The sequence below is a fragment of the Erinaceus europaeus genome, chromosome 10 (assembly GCF_950295315.1).
Source record: "Erinaceus europaeus chromosome 10, mEriEur2.1, whole genome shotgun sequence".
Taxonomy (NCBI): Eukaryota; Metazoa; Chordata; class Mammalia; order Eulipotyphla; family Erinaceidae; genus Erinaceus; species Erinaceus europaeus.
This window is the reverse complement of record NC_080171.1, coordinates 100,374,032-100,401,987: the sequence shown is the minus strand read 5'-3', so window position 1 is coordinate 100,401,987 and position 27,956 is coordinate 100,374,032. Positions and strand designations below refer to the sequence as shown.

General features: G+C 46.7%; 1 protein-coding gene across 1 annotated transcript; it reads left to right on the top strand.

Annotated features, from left to right (window-relative positions):
• The first annotated feature begins 96 nt into the window (after positions 1 to 96).
• On the top strand, positions 97 to 27,039 carry LOC103118673 (cip1-interacting zinc finger protein-like). The gene is made up of 17 exons (XM_060200800.1): positions 97 to 283; positions 3,136 to 3,207; positions 4,276 to 4,505; positions 8,001 to 8,076; positions 8,215 to 8,332; positions 10,080 to 10,338; positions 10,416 to 10,572; positions 10,616 to 10,833; positions 11,280 to 11,477; positions 13,482 to 13,606; positions 17,676 to 17,763; positions 19,228 to 19,341; positions 19,546 to 19,692; positions 25,107 to 25,220; positions 25,415 to 25,484; positions 25,727 to 25,848; positions 26,165 to 27,039. The coding sequence occupies exons 1-17, from the start codon at positions 97 to 99 to the stop codon at positions 26,378 to 26,380; spliced, it is 2,511 nt and encodes an 836-aa protein (XP_060056783.1). The 3' UTR covers positions 26,381 to 27,039.
• The last annotated feature ends 917 nt before the right edge of the window (positions 27,040 to 27,956 follow it).

The window sequence follows — 27,956 nt, the reverse complement described above, 5'->3', positions numbered from 1 at the left end:
ACCTGAGTCTAAGATATATACATCCTTACCCTGGTCCTTTCTCCCAGAGCCATCAGTTCCCATCCCAGGAGAATTCTCTACAGCTGGGGAGGGAAGATGGAGGTGAGGGAGTCTCACAGAAAGGGGGAAGAATCTGACTTTCCACAGAACCCTCTGACACCCCTCCCACAACACAGGGGCCTCCGGCAACAGCAGCAGCTTCTGACTCTCCCAGGTGCCTGCTCCGCTCCTCTTCTCAGTGGCTCGGTGCTGCAGAGAGCTTTGTATCTGCAGCAGCTGCAAGGTATGCAAAGGCCTGTCTCCGGGTGTTTCTGGGACAGCTCCCCAGCAGCCCGTTGTGCTGAGTCTCAGCAGATCCACACAGGAACTCTGAGGGGAAGGTCCTCCGGGTGCCCCAGCTGACAGATAAGAACACTGAGGTGGAAGCCAGATTTTTTAATGTCAGTTTGCACTCTTGGCCAGGGCTCAGCCTCTGTGTTCTTAAGCATCACATTCAGATGTGATACTCGACCCGAGCATCCTATTTGCTAGAGGATGAAACTGAGGTCCAGAGAAAGGAATCAGTAGCTGAGCTTGAACTTGTGAGTGGTGTCTGTGACCTTACACCTTTAACCTGTGTGCCCTGACCTTGGTTTTCCCAGGTTAAGAACAGTCAGCTCTCTCTCTCTCTCCCTCTCAGACATTTTATTTGTTTATTGTTGGACAGAAAAAGAGAGAAATTGAGAGAGGAGAAGGAAATAGACAGAGATACCAGCAGCCCTGCTTCACCACTCCTGAAGCTTTCCCCCTGCAGGTGGGGAACAGGGGTTTGAACCTGGCTGGATCCTTGCACACTGTAATGTGTACGCTTAACTAGGTGTGCCCTCACATGCCCCCCCCCACCCCCCACACACACTCAGTTCTTCCATCCAAGATGCTGCCTGGACACAGCACAAGTTCAGATTCTCCAGGGCAGCTGTGACTCTCTAGAAGCTTCCACTGGGTTGGGCATTGCATGAGGCCATCTATAAATCTGATCTCTCAGTTTTGCTGATCAACTAAAGGGAGATCCTCTCATGGGGCTAAACCACTCCAGATCAGTTTTTTTTTTTTTTTTTTTTTTTTTAGATAGAAACAAAATGGAGTGGGGGAGGGTAGAAACCACAGCAGCAATGGGGCCAGGTGGTGGCGCACCTGGTTGAGCACACATGTTACAATGCACAAGGACCTGGGTTCAAGCCCCCAACCCCCACCTGTAGATAGAGAACTTTGTGTGTGGTGAAGCAGGGCTGCAGTTGTCTCTGTCTCTCTCCCTTTCTATCTCCCCCTCCCCTCTCGATTTCTGGCTATCTCTATCTAATAAAGCTAATTAAAAGAAAGGAAGAGAGAGAGAGAGACCACAGCAATGAACCTTCTCTAGCGCCATGGAGTGCATACATAGCAAAGCAACAACACATTATCCTAGTAAGCTATTTTCCAACCCTTCTTTTCCATTAAAAAATTTTTTTTAGAATTTATTTATTTATTAATGGGAAAGATAGGAGAGAGAAAGAACCAGACATCACTCTGGCACATGTGCTGCTGGGAATTGAACTCAGGACCTCTTGCTTGAGAATTCAGTGCTTTACCACTGCGCCACCTTCCGGGCCACTTTTCCATTTTTAAAAAATATTTATTTGTTTATTCCCTTTTGTTGCCCTTGTTATTTTATTGTTATTATTGCTGTCATTGTTGTTGGATAGGACAGAGAGAAATGGAGAGAGGAAGGGAAGACAGAGAGGGAGAGAAAGATAAACACCTGCAAACCTGCTTCATGGCTTATGAAGTGACTCCCCCTGTAGGTGGGAAGCCAGGGGCTTGAACCGGGATCCTTACTTTGGACCTTGAGCTTTGCGCCACCTGCTCTTAACCCACTGCGCTACCGCCCAACTTCCTTCTTTTCCATTTTAAAATCATACTTTTGGGTAGGGGGATAATGCTTATGCAAACAGACTGTCATGCCTGAGGCTCCCAGGTTCAATCCTCCACACCACCATAAGCCAGAGCTGAGCAGTGGACTGGTATAAGTAAATAAATAAATAAATAAATAAATAAGCACACATTAGATATAATCGTATTTTTTTCATCTTTGAGACTTCACTGCTTCAGGTGACTTTTTCAGCTAGAGAAGCAGACAACACCCATATCCAGCAGAGAAGCAATTGCAGAAGCCAGATCTCCCACCTTCTGCACTCCAAAAAGAATTTGGTCTGGGGGTTGGGCAGTAGCACAGTGGGTTAGATGCACATGGCACAAAGTGCAAGGACCTGCTTAAGGATCCTGGTTTGAACCCCGGCTCCCCACCTGCAGGGGGGTCGCTTCACAAGCAGTGAAGCAAGCCTGCAGGTGTCTGTCTTTCTCTCCCCCTCTCTGTCTTCCCCTTCTCTATCAATTTCTCTCTGTCCTATCCAATAACAATGACAACAATAACAATCACAGCAACGATAAACAACACGGGCAACAAAAGGGAAAAAATAGCCTCCGGGAGCAGTGGATTCCTGGTGCAGGCACCGAGCCCCAGTGGTAACCCTGGAGGAAAAAAACAATTTGGGTCCATACTCCCAGTGGGGGAAAAAGTGATGGGGGAAGATGACCAGAGGGCTCTGCACTCCAACTCCATCAGGACCTGGAGAGAAGGGAAAAAATTAGATGCAGTAATAGGTGAATATGTGACTCAGTTTCTCAGTTTATTAGATGTGTCCTATCTAATAAAAATTAGAAAGGAAAAAATGGCCACCAGGAGTGGTGGATTTGTAATGTAGGCACTAAGCCCCAGGGATAACCCCTGTGGCAATATATATATATATATATATTTAATCTGCAGGGGGAAATTTCATGATAGTGAACAGTGTTGCAGGTGTCTCTCTGTCTCTCTCCCTCTGTCCTTCTTTCACCCCTCTCAGTTTCTCTGTCTCTATCCAATACTAAGCAAATAAAAATATTTAAAATTTAAAAATCTTTTTTACTATTATAAATAATACTGGAATACTGGATAAAGCATCAAAATTGAGAGAGTTTTATTAGAATTGATTCTCAAGAGTGACTTGGAATGACTTGGGTCGGGGGGGTGGATATGTGATGGTTGTTGATAACTTTTGCTGACTTGCTTTCCCAAAGGACTGGACCAGTTTGCAGTGCCACCAGCCACGTATGACAGTACCGGCCTCACCATGCCCACAGCAACACTGGGTATATATGCTTTATATAAGTCTCTCTGTGTGTGTGTGTGTGTGTGTGTGTGTGATTTATTAACTTGTCTGGCAAAGAAAAAAGTTTTATCATTAATACTTTTTTTGGGGGGTAGTGGGAATAGCAACAGAGCTTCATCATGCCAGGCTGACATTTTCAGATAGGAAGAAGGAGCCAGGGCTGGGCAGTGGTGCACTTGGTTGAGTGCACACGTTACAGTATGCAAGGACCCAGGTTCAAGCCCCTGGACCCCACCTGAAGGGGGAAAACTTCGCAAGTGATGAAGCAGTGCTGTGGGTGTCTTTCTGTCTCTTTTCCTCTTTATCTCCCCCTTCCCTCTGGATTTCTGATTATCTCTATCCAATAAGTAAAAATAATTTTAAAAAATAGAAAGAGGGAAAGACACCAGAGCACCGAAGCTTCCGAGTACAGTAGTATGCATCAATGCTTTTTAAAAAAATATTTATTCCCTTTTGTTGCCCTTGTTGTTTTATTGTTATAGTTATTATTGCTATTGATGTCATAGTTGGATAGGACAGTGAGAAATGGAGAGAGGAGGGGAAGACAGAGGGGAAGAGAAAGATAGACACCTGCAGACCTGCTTCACTGCCTGTGAAGCAACTCCCCTGCAGGTGGGGAGCTGGGGGCTCAAATCGGGATCCTTATGCCGGTCCTTGCACTTTGCACCATGTGCGCTTAACCTGCTGCGCTACTGCCCAACTCCCTGCTTCAATGCTTTTAATTCACATTTCTTGGAGTGTGAGTGCAATTACCACATTTTTATTTGTTAAACATGTGTGTGTCTTTCTGTGGCATATCCAAATTCCTTGTGCACCATTCTCAGAGACCTTTCACATCCCTGTCTCTCCTAAATGCTGCACACAAGGAGCCCCACAGCTTTTCCCCACCAGGGACCACCATGGGCCTGAGTTGTCAGCCCTCACACCTGTCTTCTGGCTGCCCTCAGGTGGGAAGGGGCCCCTTGGAAATGATCTGTGATAGTTCCTTAAATCTTTGAGGTACGGATAGCTGATCCTAACTTCCCCACACTCCTCTTTTTGCCCGCAGGTAACCTTTCCAGCTGTAACTTCTCCACCCTGAATTTGACCCCCATTAGTCATACACCTCATCAGCTGGTCACCCCAAATCTTCAACAATTATTTCCCCAGGCTGTTCAGCAGTCCCTGTTGGGCCCCCCTCCTTTTGGGGCCCCCTTTAGTCCCTCCCAGGTCAGCCTTTTTAGGAAGGCCCACCAGAAACAGATCTGGACTTCCTGTTCTGTCAATACCAATGACAAGGTGAGTGATGGTGGGGTGGAGGACTGGGAGGGGCAGGGGCCAGTGGGAAACACTTGCCTGGCTCTGACCACTCTGGCCCACAGTGGACCTTTGTGGCTAGTGAAATAGCTCACTTGGATAGTGCACTGCTTTGCTATGTGAGCCACCCAGGTTCAAGCCCAGCGCCCGCTGCATTAAAGGAAGTTTCAGTGCTGTGATCTCTTTGACTCTCTCTGCCTTCTCTGTCTAAAACAAACAAATAAACTGAAACAAACAAATCTAAAAAAAAAACAAAACTATAAACAATGGACCTTTGGGCCGGTCATACCCCTTGTATCTCAGCTTCCTCTTCTGTAAATGGAGGGATTAGTTTGGATTTGGTGTCTAGTGTTTTTCAAATTTCAGCTGTTGATGAAATTTGCTGTGGTCTGAACTTGACTGTGGCTATATCCTGTGTTGTAATTTACCCAGTATTTCTCTTGAAATAACAATGCCCCATGGAAATAAATGAGAGCCATGAGTGTAATTTTAAATGTGTCTATTAACCTACTAGCAAAGTAAAAAGAAAGGAATGCAACTAATTTTAGAAATACTGTTGGGTGGGGGAGATAGCATAATGGTTATGCAAAAAGACTTGAGTACCTGAGACTCCAAAGTAGCAGGTTCAGCACCCCCATGCCCATCCACCATAAATCAGAGTTGAGCACTGTTCTGCTTCAAAACAAAATAACAATAGTAATAAAAAAACAAATGAAAAAAAGAAGAAATACATCTTGCGGTGGCTGAGGAGTAATGCAATGAATAAAGCAGTGGACTCTGAAACATGAGGTCCTGAGTTTGATCCCTGGCATTGCATGTGCCAGGGTAGTACTTTCATTCTTTCTCTAATCTTCCCTCTTTTTCATGCATTAATTAAGTAATTAGAGAAATATACTTTGCTTAACTCCATATATTAAATATCTCCTTTCAGGGGGGCCAGGCAGTGATGCATCTGGTTAAACACACACATTACAGTGTGTAAGGATGCAGGTTCAAGTCCACCTGCAGGGGGAAAGCTTCAGGACTGGTGAAACAGGGCTGTTGGTGTCTCTCTATCTCTCTCCCTCTCAATTTCCCCTTCCCCTCTCTGTCTTTATTCAGTAATAATGAAAAATTTTTTAAAAAAAATATTCTTTCCCCCCCCTGCAGGGGAGTCGCTTCACAGGCAGTATCTATCATTCTCTCCCCCTCTCTGTCTTCCCCTCCTCTCTCCATTTCTCTCTGTCCTATCTAACAATGACAACAATAACAACAACAATAATAACTACAACAGCAACAACAAAAAAAAACCCAGGGCAACAAAAGGGAAAATAAATATAAATAGATTAAAAAAATAAATTAAAAATTAAAAAAATTCTTTCAACATGTAATTACTATAAAAGATGAGTGAGGCACTTTGTATTTTTTTATCTTTAAAATCCAGCATGTATTTACTACTTGCATCTGAACTGATTTACCTTATTTCCAGTGTTTAGAGGCAGTACTTTGTGACTGTTATTGTATTAGAGCTTCATATGGCAAACGCTAGTAGTAGTAGTAGAGCTTCATATGAATTAGCTTTTCCTCTGTTATATTTTATTCATTCTTTATTTGTTCTGTAGAGTAGACGTCTCCTGTGTGTATAATTTCACCCCTTCCAGCCCACTTTTTTCCAGTAAGATGGGAGAGAGGTGAGATACCATAGCACCAAAGCTCCCTGTATCTGGCACATTAGCCACTTTGCTACCTGCAGGGCCATGTCTGCCTGAAAATTTTTAAACAGTCTAAATCAATTGCCGTAACTTGAAAAGTTAAAAAAAAAAAGTTCTGAGTTTGATCCCTGGCATCACATGCACCAGAGTGATGCTCTGGTTCTTCTCTTATAAACAAACAAAGGCTGGGTGGTGACTCAGTGGGTAGAGTGCACACACTACCATGCACAAGAGCCCATACTCAAACACCTGGCTCTCCCCAGCAGAGGGCAAAGCTTCAAAAGTGGTGGAGCAGTGTTACAGGTGCCTCACCTCTCTGTTACTTCTATTTGAAAAATAGAAAAGGGGGAAAAATGGCTGCTGGGAACAGTGGCATCATCTTGCATGCATTGAGGCCCAGCGATAATCCTGGTGGCATAAAATAAAAAATACATTAATTAATCACTTAATATGAATCTGTAAAACTTAGTTAATTGTCATAGATAAGAGTCAAAGAAAGGTAACTAGACATTCTGGATGTTGGCACAGTCAGTAGAGCATCTGACCTGCAGGCATGAGTTTTTTTTTTTGCCTCCAGGATTATTGCTGGGGGTGGTGCCTGCACTATGAATCCACTGCTCCTGGAAGCTATTTTCCCCCCCTTTTTGTTTATCATTGTTGTTGTTGTTGTTATTGCTGTCGTCATTGTTAAATAGGGACAGAGAGAAATCGAGAGGGGAGGGAAAGAGAGACACCTGCAGACCTGCTTGTGAAGCGACCTACCTGCAGGATCCCTATGCTGGTCCTTGCGCTTTGTGCCATGTGCACTTAACCTGCTGCGATACCGCCCAGCCGCCAGGAATGTTCTAACCCTGGCATCACATATGTCAGAGTGATGCTCTGGCTTTCACTCTTATATATTTGTATTAAAAGTAAACTGAGTTAATGCAATGTTGTAAGCTTATACCTTCCTGGCAGGTTAGGGTGTGGCCTATGGGAGGTACCCCCTGATATGAGTTGAAAGAGCCTGACAAAGGACATCAATTCCTCCTTGACACCACATGGGAATGCCATAAGTAGCAGGGGAAGTTCTGGTGCTGTGGTGTCTCTGCAATAAAAGGAATGAAAAAGAGTTGGCTTGGGAACTGAAGCAAGTGCAAATGCTCCCATTACACACACACACACACACACACACACACACACACACACACACACACTCACGCAAGCACACATGCATGGACAATGCTGTTTAGGCTGTAGGTTAGACCCAGAGCAGACAGAACCATGGGTTTTGGGAAGCCAGTGTGGATGAGCAAAGAGGCTAAGCAAAAGTGAGAAGACTTGTAACAAGGGATGTGGGTCGAAGACAAAAGCCAGCTTGTTCAAGGGGTGAGGTGGAGAGGTGGTTTTCAGGGGAAGGACTAAGCACCCTGGGCCTTGAGAAGTCTCAGGAGGGTTTTAGCCTGAGAGGAGCAAAAGGTTATCAACTTTGTATTTTATATATTTATTTGTACCAGAACACACTGCTCAACTGTGGCTTATGGTGATGCTTAGGATTGAACTTGGAACCTTGGAGCCTACAGCATTGCTTAACCACTATGCTATCTCCCTGTCTGAATTATTTTTATGAGAGAGATCAGAATCTTGGGGTACCAGGATCATATCTTGGCATTTCTGGGGCTAGGTCCATCCAGTCATCCCAGAAACTGCTATAGCTTCTTTTAGGGAAGGGAGTATTGTTACAATGGGGGAGTGGTGGGGGTTATCTAAGATGGCTTCTGAAAAAAAGCAGGATTTTTCTTCCCAGAGGATGCCTGTAGAAGACAAGTCAGACCCCGCAGAGGGCTCTGAGGACACCGCTGAGGCCCATATGGACAGCCCAGGTGAGCAGGGAGGCAGGTAGGGCCTCTGGATGCAAAGGCAGATGATGGGGCAGACCAGGGAGGGAGGGAGGGGGCTTGGTGAGAGGAGCCCAGGCCTCTTCCAGAGCTGGGAGGTGCCTGTCCAGCTTGGACTAGTAGCCTGTCTTCCAGACTCAGACAGCTGCTCCCACCCAGCTGATACCACCAAGAAGCGAGTTCCAGCACCTGAGCCGGAGGCTTGTCAGGCATCTGGTCCACCTGCTAAGAGGTCCAAGAGGTAACTGCTGATGCTGCACACCTGCCTGTGCTGAGGCTCCTGCATCCTCCTTCCTGAGAATGCTGGGGGTGGGATGGTGAACTGCCCAGGGAAGGGGCTTTAACCTGGAGGAAGAGCAGACCTAATTCTGTGACTTTTCTGGAAGGGCATAGCCCAGTCAGGCCTGGTGTCTTTGCTATGGCTGAGCCAATGGGAGGTGGGCATGGTGGCCAGATGGGGAGTGGGGATAAGGGTATGTTACCCAGTCTCTCTTCGGAGAGTGGGGCAGTCTACCATTGTTGTTCCACATTGAGGACAAGGTCCTGGAGAGGCCCACAAGTGGGTCCACGATGCTGTTCCTGATGGAGATGACCAGTGACAGTGGAGAGAGGGATCTGTGAGAGGTCTAGGCCCATCATATCCATATGGGAATGCTAGGATTCCCTGTGTAGGACCCCAGATGATGGGATGGCCTGGTAAGCCATCATTAAAGTATGCCGATCTCTTGCCCTTATCCACCTTTGTAGTCCTTACTTTATCTGACCAGGTTAGCCCTAGAGTGATTGAAGGAAGTGAAATAGGATGTAGGTGAGGAGGGTACGTAGGTCTAAGTAGAAACTATTAAGTACTTTATGGTATCTTTTTTAGGTCTTTCTACTTCCTTGCTACACATATTAAGTCACTGTAGACTACTGTCCACTTTTACTTTAAAGGATATGTTTTCCCCTAGCTTGTGGATACATGTACACATGTGCTCTATCGCATAGGCCCTGGCTTTGTTAGGAGGTGTGCCACCTGAAGTGGAATTAAGGAGTCCTATGAGTTAGGAAAGGTCTTGCCAGAGTAATGGAGCTGAAGGGTTGACATTCCAGATCTGCTGTCTCTGGACACTGTCTGAAGGAAACATGTTGCAGTGGAACTGGTTGCATTGATTTGGCTGAGATCAGCATCAAATGGTGTGGATGGAGAGAAGTGTGAAGGAGAATGAGCCAAGCCCCTGAGGTTCCAAGATGGGAGAAATGTGAGGGTTTTTTTTCCCCTAGTCTAGGGTTGTTGCTGGGGCTCAGGGCCTACACTACGAATCCACTGCTCTGGGAAGCTACTTTTTTCCCTTTTGTTGCCTTTGTTGTTTATTGTTATTGCTGTCATTGTTAGATAGAACAGAGAAAAATTGAGAGAGGAGGGGAAGACAAAGAGGGGGGAGAGAAAGATAGATACCTGCAGACCTGCTTCACCACTGTGAGGTTGTGAGGCGACTCCCCTGCAGGTGGTGAGCTGGGGGCTCGAACCGGGATCCTTATGCTGGTCCTTGTGCTTTGCGCCATGTGCGTTTAACCCACTGTGCTACCTACCGCCTGGCCCCCCAAATATGAGTCTTATACAGAATAGGGAAGGTTCCTGCTATATTAGAGCTTAAGAAGTGAATAGATAGTTATTCTCAGAACCAAGTTATTAGGGAATTTGGTTTACTTTGAAAATCCTGTGGCTAGAATTTGCTGTACCATATAAGACCTTACCATGATTTATATCATTTAATGCTATTTACAAATAACTGTATCTTATATACTGATAAGACCAGTAGCTTCTGGTCTCCCTGGTCTAAGATTATAGGTGATAGAAATTTGATTTTTTTTAAAAAATGTTTTCATTATGCAAGAGGCCTAACACTATGTCAGCATTTTAGATGGTGCTGGGGTATCACAAAGGTCAGTCCTGAACTCCACCACTGACCTTGTGCCCAGCCTGATTTTGATCTTGTGATTCTCAGCTCAAAAGAAGATACAGAGAAGTCGTCAACAGGACAACTGCAGGCCAAGGTTCAGCCTTGGGTTCGGATGACAGCACTCCTCCAGGCACCTGAGCCACAAGAGGCTGGAATATCGTCACAGCTTCAGCCATCCATCCCACAGACCCACACCCAGGGGCAGCACCAGTACTGGACCCGAGAGCCACCGGTAGAGGCTCAGACACAGGCCCACGCAGTGCTCAGTGTCCCTCAGCAGATGGCACTACAGACAGAGGAAGAGGTATAGCCTGAGACACATTCACAACCCCAGGGCACATCGTACCGGTGCAGAAGCAGACATGAATGCATACACTTCAGCAGGTCCAGCCACCACAGCAGCCACCAGAGCCACCTCCAGTGCAGCCGCTGGCACACCCATCAGAGCAGACCAGGGGGCAGCCTCAGACCAAGTCCCAGACATCAGCCCCAGATCAAGCACCAGTTCCAGGCAATTCCACAGGGCCAGACGCTGCAGGTGAGTGAATGCTGGTTCACAGTGGCCTGGTGATGGGAGGCAGGACTGCCTGTGCCCCAGGCTCAGGATGCTACACTGGGGGCTCCGGGGGCTCAGGTGGGAGAGGAACTCAAGGAAACAAACATGTCTGTCGTTTCAGGCCCAGAGGAGGCCTCGCTGGAGCCTGTGGGTGCCCAGGGCAGCATGGAGGACAGCCCAGAGGAGCCGGCCAGTGGCCTGGAAGTGGGAGCACGTGAAAGCAGATCAAGGGAGCCTCACGGGGTGGGTGAGAGGCTGCAGTGCCCAGCAACGCTTGACCTCTCTCTGCCCTCTGGGACTGAGAGTGTGACAGCCATCCTGTGCTTGGGTGGTGGCCTCACGGGGTTGGCTTGTGGTTCACGGAGGAGATGCCTTCACCTGTTTTGCTCTGATGACCTGGGAGGACTTTTGGTGACCAGAGTCCCTCCCAGCCTGTTCCTCCCGAACTAGAGCCCTAGTGTCCTGGAAGATGGGTGGGGCCACTGGAAGCCTGTGTCTGGGTTTGGGCCCCAGCTCTGCCTTCTGGTGAAAGAGGCCAGGTCTGTCCCTTTGTGCCTCAGTTTCCCCAGGTAGAACATGGGCTGTCAGGACAGGCCGTGGGGCCCTTGCTCACAGAAGCTGAGCTGGGGGGTCTGTCCCCCATCCCAGAAGCCCTGCTGGTGGTAGCTGTGCTCCTGCTCCCCATGCAGGTGTGGGGTGCTGGGGTTTCCCTGAAGGTCACCATACAGCAGAGCAGTGACAGCCGGGCCTTCAGCACAGTATGTCCCATGACTGGGCTGCGCTCCAGTGACTCGGCCTCTGCCACCCCTGCCGCCGCCGGTGCACCCTCCAAGCAGAACCTGCAGTTCTTCTGCTACATCTGCAAAGCCAACTGTAGCAGCCAGCAGGTACTATACTGCCAGCCTGGGCAGAGTGGGGGGTGCAGGGCAGGCCCCTCTCCAGGACTGCCTCTGGGACCCAGGATGCCCCAGCCGCACCCCTGGTGCTGTGCATTTCCCTGAAAACATGGCCTATGGCCAGGAGGTAGCTCACCTGGTAGCCTGTGCAACTTACCGTGTGCAAGGACCTGTATGGAAAACACAGGGCCACTGTGGATGACTCCAGGGGATACTCCATAATAGCGTAGAACTCTGCTATGGTATCTTTCCTCCTCCTCCTCCTCCTCCTCCTCTCTCTACCTGAAATAAATCTAAAAAATAAAAATCTACCTGGGGTCAGTTGACTTATGTGTAAAGCTCCAGTGCCACCAAAACAAGGAAAAAAATATTACCAGTCAAAAATCAAGATGCATTTATTTATTTTAATTATTTAAAATATTTATCTGAGAGTGGGGAGTGGAGAAAGCGGAGAGAGGACAACCAGAGCATCGCTCTGGCACATATGATCCAATTTAGGACCTCATGCTTGTGAGTCCAATGATTTATCCACTGTGATAACTCCTGGGCTGCTATTTTCATTAAAAAAATTATATATGGCATGGGGGTGGGAGAGGAAGAGAACCAGAGCCTCACTCTGATTCATTTGACGCTGAGGATAGAACTTGGGACTTCATGACTTTATCCACTGCACCACTTCCCAGGCAACTATTGTCATTTTTTTTTAAAGGGTGCATTTCAGATACTAGGTGGTGGCATAGTGGCCATAATGCACATGTCACCATGCACAAGGACCTAGGTCAGACCCCTGCTTTCCATGGTCGGGGAGGAAGCAATACAAGCGATGAAGCAATGCTGCAGATATCTTTGTCTCTATCTCAGTTTCTCTCTGTCTCTATTATCTAGTAAATAATTAAATTAAAAAAAACTTTTTAAAGATGTATCAGTGGGGAAGTGCTGAACAGATAGCATAATTGTTCTACTAAAAGACTTTCTTTTTTTTTTTTAACTTTTTTATATTTATTTTTTTCCCTTTTGTTGCCCTTGGTGTTTCTCGTTGTTGTAGTTATTGTTGTTGTTAATGATGTTGTCACTATTGGATAGGACAGAGAGAAATGGAGAGAGAAAGACAGAGAAGGGGAGAGAAAGATAGACACCTGCAGACCTGCTTCACTGCCTATGAAGTGACTTCCCTGCAGGTGGGGAGGTAGGGGCTAGAACCAGGATCCTTATGCCAGTACTTGGGCTTTTCGCCACGTGCCCAACTCCCTCAAAAAGACTTTCATGCCTTAGGCTCCATAGCCTGTGATTCAATCCCCCACACCACCATAGACCAGAATTGAACAGTGCTGTGCTTAAAATAAAGAAAAGGGAGTCGGGAGGTAGCGCAGCGGGTTAAGCGCAGGTGGCGCAAAGCAAAAGGACTGGCGTAATGATACCGGTTTGAACCCCTTGCTCTCCACCTGCAGGGGAGTCGCCTCACAGGCGGTGAAGCAGGTCTGCAGGTGTCTATCTCTCTCTCCCCCTCTCTGTCTTCCCCTCTCCATTTTTCTCTGTCCTATCCAGCAGCGACATCAGTAATAGTTACAATAATTTTAAAAAAAAGGCAACAAAAGGGAATAAACAAATAAATGAACTTTTTTTTAAAAAAAGGAAAGAAAGAAAGAAAGAAAGAAAGAAAGAAAGAAAGAAAGAAAGAAAGAAAGAAAGAAAGAGAGAAATTTTTTGGCCCAGATGTAGTACAATAGCTAGAATGCCAGACTCTCAAGAATGAGATCCTGAGTTTGATCCCTGGCATTATATGCCAGAGTGGTTTTCTGATTCTCATAGAGAGAGAGAGAGAGAGAGAGAGAGAGAGACTAACTCCTCCTGTGGCCCACATGTACTTGTTGGAAGAGAAAGGGCCTCCTGTATGCGGCAGATAGCCATGCTGCCCAGGTCACAGGCCTCATTCTGGTCCTTCGTTGCCTGTCCTAGGTGCCCCCTCCTCACACCTGTTCTTGCTTCTCTCTGTAGGACTTCCAGCAGCATATGGTGGGGGCCCAGCACCAGCAGAGGCTCAGGGAGCTACAGCACACCAGCCAAGCCTGCCTGCTCTCCCTGCTGCCTGTGTCCCGAGATGTGCTGGAGAAAAAGGGCCAGTGAGTGGTCCCAGGAAGGCTGAGCCTGGGGTGGGGGGATAGGCGCTCTGTGGGTGGAAAGGTGACAGGGTCCTGGACTTAACGTTCTGCAGATTTTGCCTTCAGGTAAACTGTACCATCGCTTCAAGGTCTGTTTATTCTTAACTGAGCAGCTTTGGCCCTCTGTTCCTCGTCTGCAGAATGGCTTTGTGAGGGATGTAGAACAGGGATTCGTGGAGGATCCATGCATCCACCCCCATGGGAGAACCCTGGCTTAGGCTGCAGACTCCTGAGCTCCAGCACCCAGCACACCAGGCACTGGTGCTGTTGAACAGGTCACCCTGTGGGTCTGGAGGTACTTTGCTGTATCTCCCCCCCTTTTATTGTGGGGCTCAGGTGATCAGTGTAGCCAACCCTTCTTTGGGAGAGGGTGCAGTTCTAGAAGATCTTTTGTGACTCCATGGGCCATCACAGACACTTAGACTGGGAGGTGTCACAAGTGACCCAAGGAGGATGGTGTTGGCTCATGTCATCCCCTTATGCTTGTCCATATTAATCATAGCTGCCCTAGACTCCAGGTCTGGTCTGTCTGCCTGCCTGCCTGAATTCAGTCCCGGGCAGCACATGTACCAGAGTGATGTCTGGTTCTTTCTCTCGCTCTCTCTCCTCCTGTCTTTCTCATGAATAAATAAATAAAATCTTTTTTTTTTTAAAAAAGCAGGGGAGTCGGGCAGTAGCACAGTGGGTTAAGGGCACATGGCGCAAAGCGCAAGGATTGGTACAAGGATCCCGGTTCGAGCCCCCGGCTTCCCACCTGCAGGGGAGTTGTTTCACAAGTGGTGTCTATCTTTCCCCCTCTCTGTCTTACCCTCCTCTCCATTTCTCTGTACTATCCAACAACGATGACATCAATAACAACAATAATAACTACAATAATAAAACAAGGGCAACAAAAGGGAATAAATAAATATTTTTTAAAATTTCAAAAAAAAAAAAAAAAGAATAACCAAGGAAACTTTGGAGGGAATATGAGGTTTAGAGTCCTTTGGGGTACCAGCCAGAAAAGTTAAAGTCTATGCTACAAAATTAGAACTACATCCCAATAGCTGATCAGTGGGATGACTATAAATTTCCAAATTGATGAAAATTTAGACTTTCATGCCTGAGGCTCCAATGTCCCAGGTTTAATCCCTCACACTACCATAAACTAGAGTTGAATAGTGTCCTGGTAAAATAAACAAGTGAAAATAAAAATAAATTAGCTTTTAGGGCCAGAGAAATAGTCTATTGCCCATGGGAGCGCTATGGTACCTGGGGCAGCTTTTGTGCTGCAGTGGCTTTCTCCTCCCTCTCTCTACCTGAATAAAAAGCTTGGAAGGGGCCTAGGAGACAGCATAATGGTTATGCAAAACACTTTTTAAAAAATATTTATTTATTTTCCCTTTTGTTGCCCTTGTCATTATTGTTGTAGTAGTTATTATTGTTGTTGTTATTGATTCCATCATTGTTAGATAAGACAATTATTGTTAGATAAGAGAGAAATGGAGAGAGGAGGGAAAGACAGAGAGGGGGAAAGAGAGACACCTGCAGACCTGCTTCACCACCTGTGAAGCGACTCCCCTGCAGGTGAGGAGCCAGGGGCATAACCAGGATCCTTATGCCGGTCCTTGCACTTTGCACCACGTGTGCTTAACCTGCTGCGCTACAGCCCGACTCCTAGTGCAAAACACTTCTATGTTGAGGCTCTTAAGTCCCAGATTCAATCCCCAGCACCACTATAAACTAGAGCTGAACAGTGGTCTAGTAAAAAAGATAAATGAATAAAATCTTGTGGCCTGGAAGATGAAGCAGTGAATGAAAGATCAGACCAATCTCTACAAGTTTAGTTTTTGTTGTTATTGATGGGATCTCACTCATGTGTGATTTCCACTGTTTGAGGGCTGACTTTCTTATTATTTTAGTTATTTCAGACAGAGGGAGAGACACAGAGAAGGGGGGACATACCACAATAGCAGCAGCCCTCCCCCCTCATGCCATGGTGCCCCATGCCATGTGCTTCTTCTTCTAGCGTTTGCCCTTCTTCCGTAGCCAGTCAACAGCGTCAGGTTGAAAGCTGTCAGGAGCTGCTTATTGCTGGCTTTGAAAGTGACTGGGATCCATGTGGATTCAGTCGGCTAGGAAGGATCGTCAGTTTCCCCAATGAATGGGTACTCACGGGATGCACCATGAGAAGGTCGATCCAATGCAACCCATGCCATGTGCTGATGGGAGGAGAACCTAGTTCCCTCACATGATAAAGCACACTTCCTACTGTGTAAGTTATTTCTGGGTCTCAGGCTTTGATGCAACCTCTATAGGGGTTTATTTATTTATTTCCATTCTGAACTAGTTGTTAGCATTCTGAAATATGAGTTTCTGGATTTTCTGGATAAATAGATCTGGAGGGCTGGGGAGATCATAGGTAGAGGAATAGATTTTTACATCTCAGGCACCAGAGGTCCCAGATTCAACCCCTTGCAGCCAGCACAATGCAGAGATGAGCAGTGCCCTGGTGAAATAAAAGAAAGGGTGGGGTGCTGCTAGGTGGTCGCTCCCCCAGTAGTGTAGAGTTTTCTTAAGGAAGGACCCAAGTTTCAGTCTCAGTCCCACCTCCTGGGGGAAGATTTACAAGCAGTCCTGCAGGTGTTTCTCCTTACTCACTTTCCCTCTCTATCTTGTTCTGCTTCTCACTTTCTATCAAAATGAAAGTGGGGGGGGGGAGGCCACCAGGAATGGTGGAGTCATGCAGGCTGTGAGCCCTCATCATAACTCTGGTGAGGAGGGGAAAGGAAAGGGATCTAGCAAGATAGTTCACCTGGATAGAGAACCTGCTTTGTCACTCAAGCATCCCAGGTTTGAACCTGGCTGCCACCACACGGGGAAGATTCTGTGCTATATTTTCTCTCTCTAGCTGAAAAAGATAGCTCAAAGTGAAACACCAAGCAAAAAAAAAAAAAAGAAAGAAAGGAAGGAAGGAAGGAAGGAAAGAACACATGCTTGAGAGTCTAATACTTTATCTACTGTGCCACTTTCCAGACCACCTTGGTTATTCTTATATATGTAGTTTTACAGATGAGCCTCAAAACCTATTTTTCTTGTGGTCATACTGGAAGTGGATGGAAGCTAATGACTGGTAGTGTGAAATCAGTCAGTGTTGTGTTATGGAGTGGTGCTCTGACTTCTCTTATCTATTTTGTGGAGCTATAGAGAAACAGAGGGTGGGGGCTAGGGAGACATCGTAATGGTTATGCAAAAAAGACTTTTATGCCTGAGGCTCCAAAGTCAATCCCCAGCACCACTATAAACCAGAGCTGAGCAGTGCTCCGGTAGCTCTCTGCATGTATCTTTATGTGTTGGGCGGTAGCGTAGTTGGTTAAGTGCAGGTGGCACAAAGCGCAAGGACCAGCATAAGGATCCCGGTTCGAGCCCCTGACTCCCCACCTGCAGGGGAGTCTCTTCACTGATGGTGAAGCAGGTCTTCAGATGTCTATCTTTCTCTCCCCCTCTCTGTCTTCCCCTCCTCTCTCCATTTCTCTCTGTCCTATCCAACAACGACATCAGACATCAATAACAACAATAATAACTACAACAACAAGGGCAACAAAAGAGAAAATAAATAAATAAATATTTAAAAAATCATTTTGGACACCACTAATGTGTCCTAGAACTCCACCTTCCCAGAGCCCTACTCACTGGGGAAAGAGAGAGATAGGCTGGAAGTATGGGCCAGCCTGCCAACACCCATGTTTAGCGGGGAGGCAATTGCAGAGGCCAGACCTTCCACCTTCTGCACCCCATAATGACCCTGGGTCCATACTCCCAGAGGGATGAAGAATAGGAAAGCTTGGGGAAGGGGGAATGGGATGGGATGCGATAGGGAATTCTGGTGGTGGGAAATATGTGGTGTTGTACTCCTCTTGTCCTATGGTCTTGTCAGTATCTCCATTTTATAAATTAAAAAAATCACTTTGGTGGTTGGCATCTAGGAGGGCTGCTGTCTTTGCAATGAATGCAGTGGCATGCTCTCTTTGTTTTCCCTGTCCTCACTCAGAGCGCCTCTACCATGTCACTGGTGCAACACCTGCCAGGTCTACTACTTCGAGGACCTGATCCAGCACCGCAGGGCACAGGACCACAAGGTAGGAGGGATGTTGGTGCCTAGCACTGGAGTAGAGAACTGAGGCTGGGACTGGAGAGGAAGTGTCAGTCTTCGCCTCTTACAGCCACAGCACATAGATGTGACTTCTCAGTGTTTTTCCTTTGGCCTTCACTTCCATCATCTAATCAAGGTTTTTTTTCTCTCTCTCTTTAATTATCTTTATTTATTGGATAGAGACAGCCAAAAATTGAGAGGGTAGAGGGAGACAGAGAGGGAGAGAGATGCCTGAAGCACTGTTAAACCCTTGAGAAGCTGTCTCCTTGCAGGTGGAGACTGGGGTCTCAAACCTGGGTCTTTACACATTGTAACATGTGTGCTCAACCAGGTGTGCCACCACCCAGCCCCCTCTTTCTTTCTCTTTTTTAAATTAATTAATTAATTTTTATTTATTGTTGGATAGAGACAGAGAAATTGAGAGGGGAGGGAGAGAGACAAAGAGATACCTGCTGCTCTATTTCACTCATGAAGCTTTACCCCTACAGGTGGGAAACAGGGACTTGAACCCCAGTCCTGTGTACTGTAGTATATGCACTTAAAACCGAGTGCGCAATCTCCTGCCCTCTCCCTTTTTTCCATTTCTTCCTTCCTTCCTTCCTTCCTTCCTTCCTTCCTTCCTTTCTTTTATTTATTTGTTATTGGATAGAGACAGAGAGAAATTGAGAGAGAAGGGAGAGACAGAGAGGAAGAGAGACAGAAACCTGCAGACCTGATTCACCGCCTGTGAAGCAACTCTCCTGCAGGTGGGGAGCCAGGGACTTGAACCAGGGTCCTAACCCGTCCTTGCACTTTGTGCCACGTGCGCTTAATCCGCTGTGCTACTGCCCAACTCTCTCCATTTCTTTCCTTCTTTCTTTCTCTCTTCCTTTCTTTATTTTTCCTTTGTTTTTAAAAAAATTTTTTAGTATGTATTTATTTATTTTCCCTTTTGTTGCCTTTGTTGTTTGTCATTGTTGTTATTGCTGTCATCATTGTTGGATAGGACAGAGAGAAATGGAGAGAGGAGGGGAAGACAGAGGGGAGAGAAAGACAGCTGCAGACCTTCCCTTCCCTTCCCTTCCCTTCCCTTCCCTTCCCTTCCCTTCCCTTCCCTTCCCTTCCCTTCCCTTCCCTTTTTCCAGAGCACTACTGAGCTTTGGCTTATACTGGTGCTGGGAACTGAACCTGGGAGCTCAGGAGATTCAGGCATGACAGTCTTCTGCATAACCATTATGTTGTCTCTTTGACCCCATAAGGGTTTTCAAGACATCCCGTCATTGAGCCTCAGGGACTCCCGGGGCTTTTTCTCTGTCTCTGTTGCCACCTGCTGCCCCAGCTTGTAACCAATGGCACAGGAAGGGGAGGTGTTGGTCCACTTCTGGTCCACAGGTGGGGCACAGCTGTGATAGGCTCACTGGGCATTTTCTGGCTGCCCAGTGGACACCCCCGAGCCGCCTGTATTCCCCAGATTGCCAAGCAATCCCTGCGACCTTTCTGCACTGTCTGTAACCGCTACTTCAAGACGCCCCGCAAGTTTGTGGAGCATGTGAAGTCCCAGGGGCACAAGGACAAAGCCAAGGAGGTAATCCCAGCTCCCACAGAGGCCATGAGCCTGGAGAGGTACACTGCCTTGGCCAAGGTCACACATGCAGTTGAGGTCTGGTCCATTTGGCCACGTGGCAGGCAGAAGGATTGAACCTGTGAGAGTGTGGGCTGGGTGGAGTGTGGCCCCAAGCTGATCTGAGCCCTGGTCCATATCCTTGAGTAACTGCAAATTCTTGAGAAGGAGACAAATGACCAGGATGAGGATCACTTCATCACAGTGGATGCGGTGGGTTTCTGTGAAGTTGAGGAGGAGGAGAAAGAGAAGGAGGAAGAAGATGTAGATGAAGAGATCAAAGTTGATGAGGAATTCTGCAAGCAGGAGCTTGGGGTAAGAATGGGAAACACGCTGGAGGCTGAACTCACAGCCCGGGAAGTGGGGGGGCCTCCACTGCACCCTAGGAATCAGAGGCTCTGGTGCTTTTTCTTTTTCTTTTCTTTTTTTCATGATCATTAGTGGGTTACAAGATTGTAAAATTACAGGTTATAGCTCCCACCACCAAAGTTCTGTGTCCCCACCCTCCTACTTCCTAAAGATAATCACCATCGTTCTTTCAAGTCTTAATTTATGTGTATCAGATCTCTAGATTCCATATATAAATGAAACCATCTAGTAGTTGTCTTTCATCTCTCTACTTATTTTGCTAAGCATAGTCAACCTCCAGTTCTGTGCATTTTTAATTATTTTTATTTTCCCTTTTGTTCCCTTTGTTTTTCATTGTTGTATAGTTATTATTGCTGTTGCTATTGATGTTGTCATTGTTAGAAAGGACAGAGAGAAATGGAGAGAGGAGGGGAAGACAGAGAGGGGGAGAGAAAGATGACACCTGCAGACCTGCTTCACCGCCTGTGAAGCGACTCCCCTGCTGGTAGGGAGCTGGGGGCTCCAACCGTAATCCTCCCCTGCTGGTAGGGAGCTGGGGGCTCCAACCGTAATCCTTAGGCCGGTCCCTGCGCTTTGCGCCGTGTGTGCTTAGCCCGCTGCGCTACCGCCTGACTCCCTTTTTAAAAAAATTTTTTTAAGTTTTTAAAATATTTATTTATTTATCTTCTCTTTTGTTGACCTTGTTTTTCATTGTTGTTATTGATGTCGTCATTGCTGGATAGAATAGAGAGAAATGGAGAGAGATGGGGAAGACAGAGGTGGGGCGAGAAAGACAGACACCTGCAGACCTCCTTCACCGCCTGTGAAGCAACTCCCCTGCAGGTGGGGAGCCAGGGACTCGAACCAGGATCCTTATGCCGGTCCTTGCGCTTCACGCCACGTGCGCTTAACCCACTGCGCTACCGCCCGACTCCCCCTATTAAATTTTTTATTTGTTTATTAGACACAGAGAAATTGATAAGGCAAAGGGATATAGAGAGGGAGACACCTGCAGCCCTACTTCACCACTTGTGAAGCTTTCCGCCTGTTGGTTGGGGACCAGGGGCTTGAACCTGGGTCCTTGTACACTGTAATGTGTGCACTTAGCCATGTCTGTCACCACCTGCCCCTCAGTTCCATTTATTTATGTGCCAAAAGACACAATATCTTTATTTTGCATAGTAGTCCATAGAGTATGTATCCCATAAGTCCTTTTTTAATATTTATTCCCCCTTTTTTCCCTTGTTGTTTTATTATGGTAGTTATTATTGTTGTTGTTGGTGGTGTTTTTGTTGTTGAATAGAACAGAGAGAAATGGAGAGAGGGGGAGGGAAAGATAGACACCTGCAGACCTGCTTCACCACTTGTGAAGTGACACCCCTGCAGGTGGGGAGCAGGAGGCTCGATATCCCATAACTTCTTTAGCTAGTCATCTGTTGAAAGGCATTTAGGTTGCATCCTATCTTTGACAGTTGGGGATAATGTAGCTATGAACATAGGGGTGTATAGGTCCCTTCAAATTAATGTTTGAGTGTCCTTTGGGTAAGTGCCTAAAAGTGGTATTGCTATATCATAAGGAAATTTCATATTCATTTGCTTAAGGACTCTACATACCGTCTTCTAAGGGGGCTGCACCAGTTTGCAGTCCCTCAGTGCTGCCTTTTATTTATTTATTTTTTGAGGGGAAATCTTTACTCCTTTGCAAAGATATTTTTATACTATTTTAATTTCATATTATTATGAAATTAAAGGTTTATTGAGACAAATTGCAAGATGTATCATTAAAAATGCCAGAAGAGTTGTTAATATTTCATTTGAAATGTAGATTTCATTTTTTTTTTGTTTGTTTGTTTTAATTTTTTATTTAAGAAAGGATCAATGAACAAAAACATAAGGTAGGAGGGGCACAACTCCACACAATTCCCACCACCCAATCTCCATAACCTAACCCCTCCTATGGTAGTTTTCCCATTCTCCAGCCCTCTGGGAGCATGGACCCAGGGTCATTGAGGGTTGCAGAAGGTAGAAGGTCTGGCTTCTGCAATTGCTTCCCCGCTGAACATGGGCGTTGACTGGTCGGTCCATACTCCCAGTCTGCCTCTCTCTTTCCCTAGTAAGGTGTGTCTCTGGGGAAGCTGAGCTCCAGGACACATTGGTGGGGTCTTCAATCCAGGGAAGCCTGGTCAGCATCCTGGTGGCATCTGGAACCTGGTGATTGAAAAGAGAGTTAACATACGAAGCCAAACAATTTGTTGAGCAATCATGGATCCCAAGCTTGGAATAGTGGAGAGGAAGTGTTAGGGAGGTACTCACTGCAAACTCTAATGTACTTCTTCTTTCAGGTATATATTTTGCAGTAGTTTATGGATATGTGTGAACATAAGCTCTCTCACACAGAAACTGGTGTATATCTAGGTTATGGGACTTTGTTAGAAAGTGAACTACCTGAGATGAAATTAGGGTGTACTATAAAAGGAAAGGTCTCACCCGAGTAATGAAGCTGAAGGGTTGTCATTCCACACGTGAAGTCTCTGGACACAGTCTGAGGTGAAGCATGCTGATGTAGCAATCGTTGCGTCAGTTAGGTTGTGATCGGCGGATGCAATATTATTTGGTTTGGATTGGGAGACGCATATGGGAAAGTGGGCCCTGTCCAAGGGTTCCAGGACTGGGGGAAGTAGGGGCTCTATAGTGGAGATGTGAGGTTCCTGCTGTCTTAGGGTTCAAAAAGACAATCGATAGTTAGGGTTAGGGTTATCATCACATTATTTGGTAATTGGGTTAACTCTGAAAAGTCCTTTTGTTAGGGTTTGCTGTACAGTATCCAGTATCTTGTATATAGCTGTGCTATTGGATGCTTCTAATCTACTTGGTCTAGGCTTTTGAGAGAGTCCGCATATCAAATACACAGCCTGTATATTAAAAAGATTCAGTTTGTGTTTTGAGAAACTTTGAGACATACAACTGATTTTCCCCCTCTCATATTAATTAACTACTGATTTATATGTCTACATTTTGCTAGGAGCGTACATAAACACCATTCCCACCACCAAAAGACTGTGGCCCATCCCTCCCACCCACTCCCACCCCCCACTGGCCCAGGAAGATGCATGTCTACCCCTCACTACAGGGTTTTTACTTTGGTGCCCTACTTACAATTTGATCAGGTCCTGCTTTTAGTTTCCCTTTCAGATCTTTGTACTCAGTTTCTGTTGATGAGTGGGATCATCCCATACTCATCTTTATCTTTCTGACTTAGTTCACTTAACATAATTCCTTCTAGCTCTGTCCAAGATGGGTCAGAGAAGGTGGGTTCATTGTTCTTGATAGCTGCACTTTTATTTATTTTTTATTTTTTTATTTTCCCCTTTGTTGCCCTTGTTGTATTTTTATTGTTGTTGTAGTTATTATTGTTATTGATGTTGTCATTGTTGGATAGGACAGAGAGAAATGGAGAGGGGAGGGGAAGGCAGAGAGGGGGAGAGAAAGATAGACATCTGCAGACCTGCTTCACCGCTTGTGAAGTGACTCCCCTGCAGGTGGGACCCCAGAGGCTGGAACCGGGATCCTTGACCCGGTCCTTGTGCTTTGCACTGCCTGCGCTTAACACTTAACCTGCTGTGCTTCCACCAGACTCCCTTTTTACATTTTTTATGTTTATTTATTATTGGAAAGAGACAGAAATTGAAAGAGGAGGGGGAGATAGAGAGGGAGAGAAACACCTACAGCCCTGCATCACCACTCACGCTTTTCCCGTGTAGGGGGACCAGGGGCTTGAATCTGGGTCCTTGCGCACTGTAATGTGAGCACTTAAGCAGCTGCACCACTGGCTGGCCCCCTAGTTCTGTCTTTTATAGACACTAACGCATGTCGCTATTTCCTACTACAATGAGCCGTGTAGAGGTAGAGGTTGCTCAGTGGAGCTCCTATATTGTATGTGTGAGATGTGTGAGGCCTTAGACTGGATCACCAGCACCACACAAGAGCAACAGTGACAAATAAATAAACAAACAAACAAGAAGGAAAGAAGGAACAAAGAAAAGAAGGAAGGAAGTGTGCGTGGGACTGTACGGTGGCTCACCTGACTGTGCTTGTGGTTTGCCCAGACCCAGGTTTGAGCCGCAGCACCTTTTGGGACTGGGTGGTGGCACATCCAGCTGAGCACAAGCACCCAGGTTCAAAGGACTTGAAGTTGGTCTCTACCTTCAGGGTGGAAGCTTCAGGATGGGCAAAGCTTTGCTGCAGGTGTCCCCCACCCTCTCATTTTCTCTTCCCTTCTCAATTTCTCTCTGTCCTGTCCAAAAAAAAGGCGAGAAAAAGAAAGAACAAGCCGCTGGGAGTGGTGGGTTCATCATCCAAGCGCCAAACCCCAGCAATAACCCTAGTGGCAGAAGAAAAATAAAGGGGGGTAAGGCTAGGTGGTGGCACACATGTGCAATGTGCAGGGACCTGGGTTCAATACCTTAGACCCTACCTGCAGGGAGAAAGCTTTAAGAGTGGAGAAGTGGGAGTCCGGCGGTAGCTCAGCGGGTTAAGCTCACATGGCGCAAAGTGCAAGGACCAGCCTAAGGATCCCGGTTTGAGCCCCCGGCTCCCCACCTACAGGGGAGTCGCTTCACAGGCGGTGAAGCAGGTCTGCAGGTGTCTGTCTTTCTCTCCCCCTCTGTCTTCCCCTCCTCTCTCCATTTCTCTCTGTCCTATCTAACAATGACGACATCAATAGCAACAACAATAACAGCTACAACAACAATAACAAAAAACCAGGGCAACAAAAGGAAAATAAATAAATATTTTAAAAGAAGAGTGGAGAAGTGCTACTGTGTCTCCTGTTCACTCTTCTTTTCTCTCTCTCTCTCTCTCTCTCGCTTATATTTTATTTATTTTCATGAGAGAGATACAGAGAGCAGCCAGGGCACTGCTCAGCTCTGGCTTATGGTGAAGCAGAACCTGGCATGACAGTTTTTTGCACAGCCATTATGCTATTCTCTCTTCCTCTGGATTTCCCCATTCTGGATCTATTTCGCTCTTTATCCAATAAATAAATAAAATATTTTAAAAGAAAAATCTTCCCAGAGCAGTGTAAAGAAGACAGAAGTAGATATTGTATTATTATTGTATTGTCTTGTATTATCTCTTTCTCTTCCCTGTCTTTCATGTACTCTGATAAAATAATACAAAAAAACTGAACTGCATTCCATATGACTATAAGGATCATGATGACTGTAGGGTGAAAGGTAAAATATACAATGTGCCCTTCCGTTCTGGTGCCCTGAGGGAAGCTTTGACCTTTGCTGAGGAAGGGAAAAATGCATGCTAGGCTGAGGGAACAGTATTATGCAGGACTGGAACAATGTGGTGTAGACAGGAGTAGTAAATGAAAGGAGATCGCTGGGCAGGATGAGGACCACTTCATCACAGTGGACGCAGTGGGCTGCTTTGAAGGTGAGGATGATGAAGATGATGAGATTGAAGTTGATGAGGAATTCTGCAAGCAGGTGCTTGGGGGAGTGTGTGGGAGGCAGGCTTGAGACTAGACTCCCAGCCTAGGGGAGATGACCTCCCCTGCACCCCAAGCTCTAGAGGCTTGGTACTGTCATCTGTAGGCACTAACGCATGATACCATTTCCTGCTAGTATGGGAGGAGGCTGAGGAAGCAGCCAGAACTGAGGTCCACACTCCCTGTTTCTAGGTGAGGACCAGAGACATCTCCATAGAGGAGTGGAAAGGCTCAGAGACCTACAGCCCCAACACCGCGTATGGTAAGACCCCAGCCCTGCCCACACCTGCAGGAGCCCAGGCCTCTCAGCACAGTGATGGTTCTTCTAGGAGGTGCAGGGACCCCTCAGACTCCAGCCACACTGGCCGTCCAGACAGCTTGGCCCTCTACACCCTTCCTTTCTCTCACCTGGATGGTGGGGCTCATAGGTGGGCCCCTAGAGAGGCTGGCAGCTGAGCCCCTTCCCTCCCCTCCCCTCCCCTCCCCTCCCCTCCCCTCCCCCAGGCGTGGACTTCCTGGTGCCTGTGATGGGCTACATCTGCCGCATTTGCCGCAAGTTCTACCACAGCAACTCGGGGGCACAGCTCTCCCACTGCAAGTCCCTGGCCCACTTTGAGAACCTGCAGGTGAGCTGGGCCCCTGCCTCACCCTCCCTGCCCAGGACCTTGAGCTGGTGTGTGGCTCCTTCCTGTGCCTGTCCTCAGAGCCCTCTGGAAGCTCCCCTCTCCCAAAAAACAGGGAGGGAGGCCCCACCTGCAAAGGCATTCAGAGCTGGGTGGGCTGGGTCATTTCTGTTCCTGTCGTGGGAGGTGCTGTGGGCTGGGTTGTTGGCTCCAGAGCTCTGGCCAGAAATGCTGAGTGAATCTCACAGGGAAGCAGCTATTGGTGGAAAGTACACAAGGTAAGAGGAGGCCCTACCTCACCTGTACCCTCTGTGTCTAGAATTACAAGAAGGCCAAGAACCCCAGCCCCACCACCAGGCCTGTGAGCCGCCGCTGTGCCATCAACGCCAGGAATGCCCTGACCACCTTCTTCAAATCTGGTGGTCGTACACCCACCCAGCCCACCAGTCAGGACACAACCAAGACTCCCCAAAAGGTGACAACTCAACATTGTGACCCTCCACTACCCCGGCGCTCTACCCGCCTCAATACCTGATGGTGCTGTCCAGAGTGATGCTCTTCATAATAATAAAGTAATAAGTAAATTAAAAAAGAATAAAAGGAAAGAAGGGAGAAAGGAAACCCACCAGCTCATCTAGGCACAGACCTGTGGTTTTCAGAAGTCTTCGAGGCCATATTAACATACTTCGTGTTTGTAAAATGTCAGGACTGGAGGCTGGGAGGTGGCACACCAGTTGAACGCTAATGCCTGAGGACCCAGTTCAGGCCTCCATCCCTACCTGCAGGGGAAAGCTTCATGAGTGATACAGAGGGGCTGCAGATGTCTCTCTCCCTGTCCATCTCCCCCTCCTATTTCAATTTCTTTCTGTCCTGTCAAGTAAAAAAGAAAAAAATAATATAGTTGCTGGGAGTGATGGATTTGTCATGCAGTTACCAAGACCCAGCAATAAACCTGGTCACAGCAACAAGAGAAAAAATTTTAATTGCTTTTTAAATGTCTGGACTAGAGGAGTGTGTCTGGGATTGGTTACAAATGTCTGCTTCTGGGGGGTCGGGTGAGAGGGGAGAGGATAGCAGCCATGCCTAGAACCAGTATATCTCACAAAGCCAGTCTGAGAATATGCTGGATTTCATTGTCTATCTAATATCCTTGTAGTCTAGCTGAGGAAACTGAGACCCAAGAAAGAAAGGTCCTCCCCGGGGTCCTCTAGCAGATAATAGAAAAAAGATTCAGACTTGAGGAGCAGTGGCACACAGACATGCTATATCCCAACAAAATTACTGCACCTTTCTGGAAATGGGACCAGAGCTGGCTGTGAAGATTGACATATATATATTAAGAATTGATTTTTTCAAGGTCCATCCAAGATCGGCTGAAAACGGTGAAGTCACCATTTTTTTACAGCTGAGTAATAACCACTTAGGGGGGTAGACCATGGTGCACCTACAAGAGAAAATGCATTACCATGCACAAGGACCTGGGTTCAAGTCCCTGGTCCCCTCATGTAGCAGAGAAGCTGCACCAGTAATGGCCATTTAGCTAGTGGTGGTCTACGCTGCCTTTAAGTCTGCCAAAAATGTTATGTCCCGGTTAAGGATACCAGTTCAAGCCCCCAGCTCCCCACCTGCAGGGGAGTCGCTTCACAAGTGGTGAAGCAAGTCTGCAGGTGTCTGTCTTTCTCTCCCCCTCTGTCTTCCCCTCCATTTCTCTCTGTCCTATCCAACAGTGACGACAACAACAATAATAGCTACAACAATAAAAAACAAGGCAACAAAAGGGAATAAATAAATATTTTTAAAATTTATTTTTTATTTAAGAAAGGATAAATTAACAAAACCATAGGGTAGGAGGGGTACAACTCCACACAATTCCTACCACCCAATCCCCATATCCCATCCCCTCCCCTGATAGCTTTCCCATTCTCTATCCCTCTGGGAGCATGGACCCAGGGTCGTTGTGGGTTGCAGAAAGTGGAAGGTCTGGCTTCTGTAATTGCTTCCCCTAAATAAATATTTTTTAAAAACTCAACAACAATAAAAAACAAGGGCAACAAAAGGGAATAAATAAATATTTTATTTAAAAAACCCTTAAGGGATCCACTGTTAAAAAA

Coding starts and splice junctions, on each gene's coding strand:
- LOC103118673 (XM_060200800.1), top strand. CDS start 97: ATGGAGGTGAGGGAGTCTCACAGAAAGGGGGAAGAATCTGACTTTCCA. Junction 3,208..4,275: donor CATGCCCACAGCAACACTGG/GTATATATGCTT, acceptor TTTTGCCCGCAG/GTAACCTTTCCAGCTGTAAC. Junction 25,485..25,726: donor CAGCCCCAACACCGCGTATG/GTAAGACCCCAG, acceptor CCCCTCCCCCAG/GCGTGGACTTCCTGGTGCCT.